The sequence below is a fragment of the Papaver somniferum genome, unplaced genomic scaffold (genome assembly GCF_003573695.1).
Source record: "Papaver somniferum cultivar HN1 unplaced genomic scaffold, ASM357369v1 unplaced-scaffold_10, whole genome shotgun sequence".
Taxonomy (NCBI): domain Eukaryota; kingdom Viridiplantae; phylum Streptophyta; class Magnoliopsida; order Ranunculales; family Papaveraceae; genus Papaver; species Papaver somniferum.
The window spans coordinates 8,297,200-8,309,705 of NW_020618825.1; the positions used below are offsets into that span (position 1 = coordinate 8,297,200).

The 12,506-nt window shown below is 36.1% G+C and overlaps 1 protein-coding gene across 2 annotated transcripts; it reads left to right on the forward strand.

Moving 5' to 3' along the window:
- The first annotated feature begins 10,832 nt into the window (after positions 1-10,832).
- Positions 10,833-12,472, forward strand: LOC113326604. Of its 2 annotated transcripts, none has more exons than XM_026574301.1 (3): positions 10,833-10,966; positions 11,433-11,488; positions 11,961-12,472. In XM_026574301.1, exons 1-3 carry the CDS (start codon positions 10,960-10,962, stop codon positions 12,228-12,230), a joined length of 333 nt encoding a protein of 110 aa, XP_026430086.1. In that variant the 5' UTR covers positions 10,833-10,959; the 3' UTR covers positions 12,231-12,472. The 2 variants fall into 2 exon arrangements, 1 of the variants encoding a protein (XP_026430086.1); XR_003348414.1 differs by having other exon boundaries at positions 10,841-10,966; positions 11,413-11,488.
- Positions 12,473-12,506: the final 34 nt, after the last annotated feature.

Consider the following 12,506-nt stretch of genomic DNA (forward strand, 5'->3'; position numbering starts at 1 on the left):
CCGAATTTTGTCGCACCTTCTACTTCTCGTTATTAACTTGATCATCTCTAAGAAGAAGAGCAATGTACCAAAAACTGCCAAATTCTGTGCGAACTTCATGAGACATTGAGGTTCATTGACATCGTAGTTATTAAAGCCATACAAAACAGGAGCCGTGATAGCCAAAAAGGTTAGCAGTAGATAAGCTCCGTACGGGCTTCCGAAGATGGAAAGAAAGCATCCAATCCCATTCAATGCGGTAGCAGCTGCAACTATATGTTTTATCTCGACGTTTGGAAACAGCAGCTGCAACCTCTTTGCAGCTGCATTGCCACCACCAGAAGCAGCTCAGAGTTCATCCAAATTAGGGGTGCACATATCCTACCCTTACCCGCCATTTCTATCCTACCCGCTAGAATTTTAACCGTATCCTATTCCACCTGCCATTTGACGGGTAGGTTGACGATTAGATATTCGTTACTCGCTGTTAAATGGGCAGGGTGACGGGAGAAACTCGAAACTAGGAATTACTAGGTAGTCCAGGAAACCCAGTACTGGTTACTCTGTAATCCACCCCTAGAATAAAATTATCCGCTGGTCCAAAAACATGTTTTTGGACCAGAATATTTATTCCCTAGTCCAAAACGTGCGGGTCACACAAGACAAGTTTTTCAAAAGTACCAAAAATACCCTTTCTGCAACTCCACGAACAAATCAAGTTCAGTTTCTTTCTCTTTTTTTTCATCTCAGATTGTTTCTCTTTGGTTTTCTCTGCTCCTGCGTTTTGGTTCATCACAGTATTTTATCTCGTAAATCACAGCTATTATCTCGTAAATCATTTGTGCTTCGAAATCAGATTCGAACAAGGTATTTATCTCGTAAATCATCTTCCTCTGCTGTTGTTCTTGGAATGTTGATGAATAATTAGGTTTATTCTGATCCGATTTCTATCAGAATAGTTGTCTATGATGTACATTGTTATCTTTCTTTTATGATTTCAGTTTTGTGATGATTTATATTGTTCAATTCAGTTTCCGTTCGATTTACATTGTGATTTTTGTGTGTTTCAATTAGGTATCTTAAAATCGAATTAGGTTAATCTCAGATTCGAACAATGTATGTTACTATAATCACCTTTTCTCTGCTGCTGTTCTGTTTTAGTTTCTTTGTAATCTGATATAGGTTTGTTTTACTGTATTTTTTGATATAGGTTTGTTTTGTTAGATAGATCGTGTAGTAATTTTGTATTCTCTTTTCGATATAGCTGCAGTTCTTCTATTTATATAAGATGAAACTCAAAACATATTGATATGTTGTAAAATATATTCTACATGTTACATACAAATACATATCAATATGTATAACGTATAGGAATTCAGAGAGTTAGTTATTCTACATGTTACATACCAATACGTACTACATATAGCCTGCGCTCTTAGTATGTATCGTGCAATACAGTAGATTCCAATACATATCAATATGTATAACTTATATCCATTCAGAGACTTAGTTAATTTTTGGATCATTTACAGGGTTAACATGTCTGACGTTGGTCCCAAACCAGACTTCTCCATCTATTCTCATGTATACCATAGCAATATCATTTTGCATATGAGGTTACATCGTTTTCAACTTTAGAGGATTTGAAATTTTGCATCTGTAATATGTGGAGCTGGTTGACTCCATCGACTATTCTGGTTAACTATTTCCAGAATCAAGCGATAGTTCCTATTCTTGCCGATGTAACACTCCAGGGCATCTCTGCATTACATTCTTCAAAGCAATCAGCTTTCTTTGATTTGCACGTGGATGTAATTTCAAATGGCGCGTCTAGGCGTATGGAAGTTGACAGTAATGCAGACTTAGTTGTCAGTGCAAAGAATAGTTATTTGAAAGAAGGTAAAGAAGCCCCAAGAGTGTTTTTTTCAGATGGTTGGGATAAGATTTTTGATGATACAGATCAATTATTCTATGGTGGTGTTGATGCCGTACGTATAGCATGCCAAAAATACTGCATGAGAACTGGATATGAGGTAATTAAGAAGAAGAATGACCTTGAGAGATTCACCGCCGTATGTAGTGTGAAAGGTTGTTCATGGAAGCTTCACGCAACTGCCATTGGTAGTTCTATTGATGTTTTTAAGATAAAGGAATATGTGGGAAGGCACACCTGTGGCGGTGGTTATATGTTGAAGAATCCAAGAGTTACAAAAAAACTCATGAACAGTCTAATTCATGAGATGGTCAGGCACAACCCTCGCATAACACCAGCAGAGATCATAGATTATCTTAAAGTTAGTGGTGGCATTGAAATCCAGTATCACCACGCATATCATGCAATTGAGTTGTCGCATAAACAGATTTTTGGTAATGATGTTAAGTCGTACACTGATCTTGCTTGGTGGGTGAATGCTGTTAGGGAAACAAACCCTGGGTCATTTATTGATTTCGATTTCAATGATGCTACAAAAAGATTCAATAGACTTTTTGTTTGCTTTGGAGCTTGTATAGAGGGATATAAACTATGTCGTCCCATGATTTTCTGTGACTGTACATTTCTCACTGGAACTTTTAAAGGAGGTCTTATGGCAGCAACATGTCTTAATGGTAATCAAGGTAACTGGTTCTTTTTTTTTTATATGTAGTGTCTGGTAGTTAGATCACTCATATTGATCTTACTTCACTATCTGACAATGAGTATTGACCATACTACATACTACATATTGACCTTACTGAGTATGAGATAAACCATACTGCATGTGAAAATGTAGTGTCAATCAGTTGCTTAACATGTTATTATGTAGTGTCAGGTTTTCACATATCAACAAAGAGGTAAACCAACTGCATGTCAATATGTAGTGTCAATATTAGTTGCTTAACATAACTAGTAATTCCTTTTTGCAGGATTTTATCCGCTTGCGTTTGCTTTAGTACCTGGTGAAGACAATATCAGCTGGGAATGGTTTTTCAAGAAACTGAAGGAGGCTTTGAATGATGATCGCCCAATCACTTTTATGACTGACCGAGGTGAAGGGTTGGTTAAATATATTCCCAAAGAGTTCCCTGATTCTCATCAAAGATATTGTTACTTCCATTTGGACAAAAACTTACCTATCGCAAAGTCTGACGAAAAGTATAAGGAAGTGACTGATGCTTTCCGAAAGGCGACATATGCTCTTTCTCCTGCAACATACGAGGAAGGTCTTCAAGAAATGGTTAATTTGGGAAGGCCTTGGGTTGCTGACTACTGCCGCAACATTCCAAAAGAAAAGTGGTCCAATGCTTTCTTCAAGGGTTGTAGTTATGGTTACACTTCATCTAGCGTTGCTGAATCGTTCAATAGCTGGATTAACAAAGAGAAGAAATTACCTGCGTGTGCGTTCGTTGACTCGATCAGGTTTGTATCAGTTTCCTTAGTCACAGTACAAGCTTATATTAGTTTTCTTTTTGTAACAGTATTAGCATATATGTTCTGTTAATCTACGTATATTTTTAGTATAACAGACTTTGCTATCCCCTTGTCGTGTAGGATACGTATGATGGAAATGATGTCAGAACGTCGTGAAGAGAGTCTCTTGATGGACCCAGAACTGCTAACCCCTACGTATCAAGCCTTGCTTGAACTACACATCCAAATTGGCCGTCCCTGGAAAGTTAGCCAGTCAGATGCTAATCGTTATGAAGTGCATTCTCCAAGGTTAGCGTTTACCCCTAATCTCTATCATCTGAATGTTATTTACTTTCTCTTTCTTTTTTTTAAGTACCATGTTTCTGTGAGAACATATAAATATGTACTGTGTATATTAGGTGTACTGAAAAATAACACATGAATATGTACTGTGCAGATCTCATATGGTAGATCTAGAGAGAAAAACTTGTACTTGCCAACGATGGCGCGTTTATGGTTTTCCATGCTCGCACGCTACTGCAGCTATTACTAGATCTGGAGGAAGGATTCTTTATTACGTTGAAGATTATTTCAAAGTTACCACTTTTCGTAAGCTATATTCAATAGCTATTAGACCCGTTCCTAACCACGACAGGTATGTGTCTTTAATCAGTACATTTTGTCAGCTATTACTAGATCTGGAGGAAACTGTCAACATAAACCTACTTACATATGGATGTTACATACTGATATGTAATGTTAGATACCACTACATTTTTTTATATTTGTTTTTCAGGAACAATATACCGTGTACATATTCATATGTAGTTGTGGTTCATTCCATTTATATGACTGTTTTTTTCTCACAGGCCCGATGAGTATCACGTAGATGATATCGTTCTCCCAGCAGAATAATTAGGTCTCCACCAGGCAGGAAAAAGGGGAAACGTTTTAAGTCTGCATTTGAGACTAGTAGAAAATCTGTCAAGTGTTCAAACTGTAATTTGAAGACTCATCACAACAAGGCAACATGCAATCTTATCCGACAGTATGAACTTTCTGAAGAATGATTTTGTGTCAGGTATGTATTTCAGTCAGATACATATTAATGTCTTAATTAAGTAAGTTTGATACAATACAATGTACTTTTAAGCAAGTAGTGTTCTGATTTCTCTTTTTCTTTTATCACAGGCTTGAACGTGCAGCAGAATGTTATATCGATGATGTTGCCAGATTCCTTTTCCACAATTCTTTCCTCTAGCCCTTGTTCTATTCTACCGTTTTTTTTTGATTTTGTCAGTACCAACTGAATTTGGTTAATAAGTATTTCATTTACAGTACATACATTACAAGTGTACTGAAAATACTGTTTTTGTTGTTTCTTAGAACATCTTTTGGTTTTTGAAACATTATAAGTCTATCAAAATGTAGTTATTGTAGTTATTTTCGAATAATGAAATATGTTTTTAAGTCTATCAAAATGTCATTATCTAGCAGTAGTGAAGTATTTACATACTGAAATTACATGTCAGTATTGTAGTGTTAGTATCTACCACTACATACTGATATGTAGTGGTTGTAGTGTAACCATACTAGATGTTTGTAACAAGAAAACAATTAAATATGTACTGGTTTGTGGTTTAACCATCTTCCACTAAGATTATTTAGAACATCTTTTGGTTTTCCAGCTGATTCACCATCTTCACGGGGGTCGAGGGGCAGCGCCCCCTCGTATCAACAACACAAAATCATGTTTAAGTAACACAATTGAAATATCACTACATTAAAGTTAAACCCAAATTCAAATTAAAAATCACTACATATTAGATATATGTTTTTGAACATTCTTGAACTCATGAAATGAAATGAAACCAAGAATAAAAGAAAAGAAAATAGTTAAATAGTGATATGTACTGTCAGATTACTTTTAGCAAGTAAGACTATTTTTGTCATCTGCCAACTGATTTCCGGTGGAGATGCTTTCAGCAATTTGCATGCTAACGGGACCCTTTTGTTACGAATCTTCGCTTGCACTTCTTCATCATCTCCCAAAGGCACTCCCACATATTTTCTTTTTGACATCATCTTCATAAAATGCATCACAAACAGTAGACAGTCTGGCGATCCCCCTTGTTGAGGTGCTTCACATTCATTCACTATTACATTCTTCATTGTTACTTTGTCCTTCTCCATCAAGTACACGTTGATAGGTACGTACATGTAATCTGCCATTTTGCAGGCGTGTGGATAACAAATACCTCCCCATTCAGCCTTAGAAGAATTGTAGTGGTTGAACACCATTTTTTCGCAGTCATACTCAAGTAGCGTCCAATGAAGATTGTGGTGGCACATTGGTACAAGAATCTTCTTGATACTTTCATCCATCGCCAATATTGGTTTGTAAACAGAATCATGTGCTGCTCCTTTGAGGTTATCCGGGAACTCGACATTGTACTGAAAACATGGATGTACTTGAAATAGTTTATATCTAATTTTGTTTTATGCAATATTGATATGTAGTATACCTACCCCTACATACTTTTTTAATTTTTGAATATGTGTGTAGTAAATATGCAGTGTAAGATAACAACTTACCCAAGCGGATGGATCCAGATGCAACACAGGCAAGTATTTCCTGTATACTTCGTGCATCGGTTGCTCATTCTGAAATTTGGTGTTAAGCTTGTATTGTGCGTAGTTGAGAAGATCTTGTTCTAATAAATCGTTCTGCACCAAGTCATCAACTGTAGTTCCACTTACACAAAGACCACCTTCTCCCACTCTCCAAGCAATTGAGCTAGAAAAAAACGACGTAAAGGTTAGTATTCTTTGTGTAACAGTACATACTGATATGTCTTTCTCAGTATTTTTTATACAAATATGTATGTATATCAAAAGTACATACACAAACTAATAGTACATATCAATATAAAAGTGTCAATTGAGAACTCACCTAAGATTTTTTGCATTATTGATGTATGTGGAAAGAGTACTCTTTTGTTCATCGTTCATGTCATTATAGAATGGTGATTTAGTCAGTTTCCGGAAATACTTGCGCAATTTAAGCTTTCTCTTTTTGTTTAGTGGTAGTGCTTCTGCAGCTGCAGCTTTCGGTCCTTTATATGATGGTGAGAACTTACTTCCACTCTCATATATATCATACCTTCTTTGCAGGATGGGAACGAGTAACAGGTCTGGTGGGTGTTGTTACCTGCTGCTTTTCGGGCTTTGTAGCACGCTTTTTGTTCACTTTTACCATTTTTTGTTTCTGGCTTCTTGTGCTAAACTGTTCCTGCATTTTTAATCAACATAAAAAAATATGTAAATATCTATATTGCATAAAACATAGTTACATCACCTAATCATTTTTGAAAGCATGTAGTGGTATATGATTGTATGGTATAGTGATTTCTAGTGCTACCATACTGATATACATATCAGTATGTAGTGATTTGTAGTGTAATATTAACTACACAAAATGAGATTTTTAGTACATATCATTCACCTGTGATGGAACCTCCAAAACATCTTGCGAGGGGACATCCAGAACATCTTGTGATGAAACATCCAGAACATCTTGTGATGAAACATCCAAAGGATCTTGTGATGCAACCTCCAAATGACTTTTTGAACTGGTTGTAGGTATGTATTCTTGTTGCTTACCTGTAACTTCACCTGCATCTTTCGGTTCAATGGGTTCTTGTTGCTCAGTTGTTTCTTGTGGAATTTGTAAAGGCCGCAAATCTCTTCCAAACAGATTATCAAATTGTTCTCGTAAGTTAATACCAAAAAGACCTTCGTTGTTATCTGGAAGGAGGTCTGCAAACTCTTCGACATAAACACCAATGCCAGAGTTTGCCATTTCTATAAAGTCTGGCATAGACAGCTTTTCAATGTGTTCCAAACTCGACATCATAGTAAACAAAGGTACATCCAGCAAATGAAACTCTTCCGCCGCCAATCCGGCGTTATACTCTGGAAATTTCTGCGAATTAACTACAATTGAAGACTTCGTTTCTAGCATAGTTGTAAGCAACTCCTTTGCTGCTTCCTGCCTAACTTCAAGTTGATCAACCTGCAAAAATCAATTGAAACTGTCAACAAAAACCTACTTAGCTTGAGTTTTTGCTATGTATACCACCACAAGAATGTACTGTTACATATAAATATGTTCCACTACAAGAATGTACTGTTACATATCAATATGTAATGGTAGATACCACTACATATTGATAAGTAACAGATAGATATTGATATGTAACAGATAGATAGTGGTATACAAGAATGTACTGTTACATATCAATATGTAATGGTAGATACCACTACATATTGATATGTCACAGATAGATATTAATATGCTACTTACCTGTGTGTTTTCTTTTCCCTTTTTCTCTTGTATCTCTTTGACTTTTTCCTCCAAATTAGATTTAGCCCAATTTTTAACCTCAGAACGCGGAACTTCAACATCATGGAACTTCAATACTGAAGTTGTTGACAATTCAACCTCAGAGGTGGCATTAACATGAGTTTGATCTTTCGGTGTTGACAAACCAACTTCAGGAATGTTGACATTAGCATCTGTTTGATCTTCCGGAGAACCTTGCATTTCGTTCTCAACTATTTGGTCCACATTCAACTCTTCATTGGGGTTTCTTGGAGTAGGTGTACATCCCAAGCTAACATAATCTTCCTGGCTGGCTTCTCTATGCAAAGGGAAAGCTTTCCGGTAAATATCATGCAACATGAACTCAAGCTTTGATGCGTCAACCGGTTCGCCCTCTTGCTGCATTGTGTTGAATTCACTCCATTTGGAAGATATTGTATTCCTCAAATCATCGTATTTAATCTTCCAATCTTCTCCCCCCAATACTGAGTCCTCTTCTTCTTTCTCTTCTTCCTTCTCTTCTTCCTGTTCTTCTTTCTCTTCTTCCGATTCGGAATTCTCATCTAAACAAAAAGCATCATCATTTGCTTCCTGTTGAATCCTTCTTGAAATACAATTAAGGATTTGTCTTTCTTCGTGTGTTATCTCATCTTTGAAATCAACATGGAACTGGTACAAATCAAATAAATGTAAAGAAGCAACTACCTATTAGATATTACCAAAAAAAAAACATGTCGTAGTTCTTTCTCTATTAGATACACAGGGAGAACTACATATTGATATGCTAATAACTACATATCAATATGTATCACCACAAATTGATATGCTAATAACTAATAATCTATGTATCTCTCAGAGATTACATTCTTATCTGAGTAAAAAAAATCATGGGTTTTCTTATAAGTATGATTTAGGTAGAGCGAACTTGATGTAGTTTTGGTTTTCCTTTTTCTAGGGGAGCCATTTCTATGTAGTATGATGAAGATGAATAGTAAATGTAAAATGAAAACAGATAATATGATCAAAACAGAGCAAATTTAATTGTTTGTATTTAGAAGATTACCTGGATGGCTAGATTAAGATCAGTCGTATGAGGAAACACATATGGAGAAGAGAAGAAAAGAAACTAGGGTTTGTAAGAAGAAAGTAGAAGCCCTAATTGATCATGATTCATGAAATTGAAATGAAGAAAAGAAATGGGAAATTGAAGTTTCTACACTGTACCTAAGCAGCATTGATATGCTAATAACTACTACATATTGATATGCTAATTATTACATATCAATATGTCGAACTACGTGTACTTATCAATATATATTTTTATTATGACAAAATATGTAAGGCAAGTTTACCTGATACTCAGAAAGATCAATATCCTTTAGGAACTCAGCACATATCTTTGTATGATTCCACCTAGACACTCTTGGCACATACATTCCTGCAGGTTCTGTCACTATATCCTCGGGCGCCACCAAATGGGTATGCTCCGCAAACCATGGCTGCAAAATATTGATATGCAGTATTAGATATACTATCAAAATGTAGAAAACACATAAAACAAAAACATTTTGAAGTAGAATAAACAAATAAATAGATTCTTACCAACAAATAAATAGCACAACCATTTGTGCGTTCTACGGATTCCACGTTTTCATTCAGCTCTTTCTCTAAATGAGAATGGATGAGGTCAGGCCATGAAATATTCTTATCCTTCTCAAGATCAAGAACGAAACCAATATATTTTTCAGTCAAAGAGTTTGCATCACTTGTAGCGAAAAATAATGAAGTGCACATATACAAGCAGATAAGCCTAACAAGATCTTCGGCATCTTCCTCGTCTTCCTCGTCTTCTTCAGAATCTTCATTTGATTGATCACCCACGCTTTGCAGAGACTCTTCATCAGACTTCTTCTTTTTCAGATTAATTGGTGTTCGTTTAAGGATATTCAAGATGGCCTTCACAATCATTGGCCTAGTCACTTTATCACCAGCTTTCATATCAGTAGGAAAAGTCCTTTTGAAAAATTCTGTTTCACGCCATTTATTGACTTGTGTAAGCCTATAATCAAGATATTCCCTATTTGGAATTCTCGGCATCCCATAAATAAGTTCCATTTCTTCTGGTGTGGATACTAGCTCATTCGGTTGGCCATGCCTTTTAAAGACAAATCTAAGCTTGTTTGGATCTTGACCCCTAACGTAACAGCGTAACATTTTCGTCATTGCATCTTCAATCTTCAACCAATGTTCCAACTCAAATCTTGTGTACCAGAACATTAGGAACAGGTTACCGAATGATGCTTCAGAAATCATCTTCAGCTGCAACTCACTCAACTCAAGGTTTTCAGTGGACTTCGCAATAGCCTTCTTAGTGGTCCTAATAGTCTTCGCAAGCCCCCACAAGCCTTCTTAGTGGTCCTAATTGTCCGCTTGATAGTTCTAACCATTTTTTCTCTTTAATTGAATGAATAAAAATTAGGTTAGGAACTGATGATTATGTAATTGATTAGGTCAGGAACTGATGATTTATGTGATTGATTAGGTCAGGAACTGATGATTTATGTAATTGATTAGGTCAGGAACTGATGAAAGAAAGAAGTTGAAAGAAAGGGAAATTGTTCAGATTATTTAGTTAGGGTTTTGAATGAGGAGAAGAAAGAAGAAGATCTGACAGGCGTCTTTGCAAATTCTTGACAGCGGATACAGAGTGTCAAACTTAAAAATTTTCTTCAAGGCAGAAGAAGAAGAAGTGGGAGGAGACAGTTTTAACCCACGCATGAATGTTGAGGGTAGGCTAGTAATTTTCTAGGATTTTAAATCTTTTTGGACTAGCGGATAATTGTTCTATCCCGCTGGACTGGACACTACTCCCGGGTCAGATCTTTGGACCAAACAGGAAATTTCTCAACTCGAAATTATCCTACGTTACCCGCTTATCCGCCTAAGTTTATCAAAATCTATTATAGCCGTTATCCTTCCCTCATCAATCATCCTAACCGTTAAGATAAAACCTAACCCACTAAACTCTTTCACGGTTTCTCATATTCTCTTTCACTTTTACTTCCACTCGTTCTTCTTTTCGTGGTAGTCTTCATTTCCATCATCGAGTAATTCTTGTCTTTCACTCCAACAAAAGAATTGCAGATAAAAAAACCTTTGGGTTTTGTCTAAAAATTGATGATTTGAGCCTGTCAATTGTAGGTGCAGTATGAGAGGTAGGGATCTTCCTAACTGGTTTTCTTTTTATTTATTTTTTCTGCCCTAATTCAATTGGTTAGTTTTTTGATCAAGGTGTTGTTGATTGATTTCATTATTTCAATTCATAACTTGAGTAGGTCGTAATTACCATGATTGCATGTTTTCTTAATTTGGTTTAGGGAAATTAAATTAGGGTTCTTCATATGAAATTTATCATTCTTTACAATTGATGAAATAAGGTGTTTAGATTCTCTTCTTAATGAATGTTTATCAAACATTCAGCATGACTCATTAATTTCCTACCATGAATTCAAGTTCCTATGAGAACCAATTTTGTGGTTTATATGAATACTCCCTTTTAATTTTGTCTTCACAAATCATGTAGTTTCAGAACTGATAATTCAATCCATCTTAATTTTGTCTTAACCTGAACTAACTTGCTCAAACTTTTAATACATTTCAGTGTCTGTCGATAATGCGCAGTTATAGGTGCTGCAGGGATCATGTCACCGTTACCGTCTAAGAGCTACAGATTCAAGGTGCTTTCCACGTTCTATCTCATCTTTGACTTTTGACTGTTGTTCAAGGTATAATAGAAAATGTAACTCAACTTCTTCTATTCAATTTTTGATAAATACTAGCTTCCATGACTTAGTGACATACATATACCCTTGACTTAGTGATATACCCAAGTTACAAGAAAAACACACATTGCCATCATCCCAGTACTGACAAATTAAAGAAAGTAGTTTAGGGAGGAAAGGCCATCGAGTCTTCTAGAGTGAGCATAGTCAATATACTCTTTAAATGTGATATCTTGGTATACAAGGGGATTACTTTCAGATGTTAGCTCTATAATTAAGGTACCCTACTGAAATTATTGGCCCGACATGGTTTGCAACTACTTTTATGATGGCATAATATTTTGGTGTAATTTGGACCAGTTTTGACTCCAACAACTGGTCAGGGACAATTAATAACATATATAGTTCTGAGATGTCTATGTTTCAGGTACTTATTAACTATATCAGTCTCCTGCTTGAACTCATCCAATCACTCTTCATCAAGTTGCAACCACCATTCCGCATCAAGAGGTACCAAGTGCACCAGGAATGGGACGATGGATGGTTTGTCGCACTTGAGGTTACAGGGCCGGCCCTGAGGCAATGCAGTCAAAGGCTATCTTTGGGGCATCACGATCAGGGGGGAATCAAAAAAAAAAATTTATTAGGGGAGTTTTATGTTATAGCAGAAAACTGGGGGTCTAGAAAAGAATTATAAATACAAAATATGATGCATTATTAAAAGAACAAAGGGCATGTTACGAAGAAGGAGTTATAAGAGTTAACACTAAATACATAACAAGTGGGACGGATTTCACATTTTCACTTCAGAATTTTTTTTTTTGTTAAACTTCTCGTTCTCTCCGTCGGCTGAAAACTCCATTGCTCCAGGCTTCCAGCCTCCATGATGGTGTGATCCTTCCTATTTTTCTTCCCAACAAGTCAACAACAATTAAATCTTTACGGTAAGTTTATGAAAAACATATTATCACTT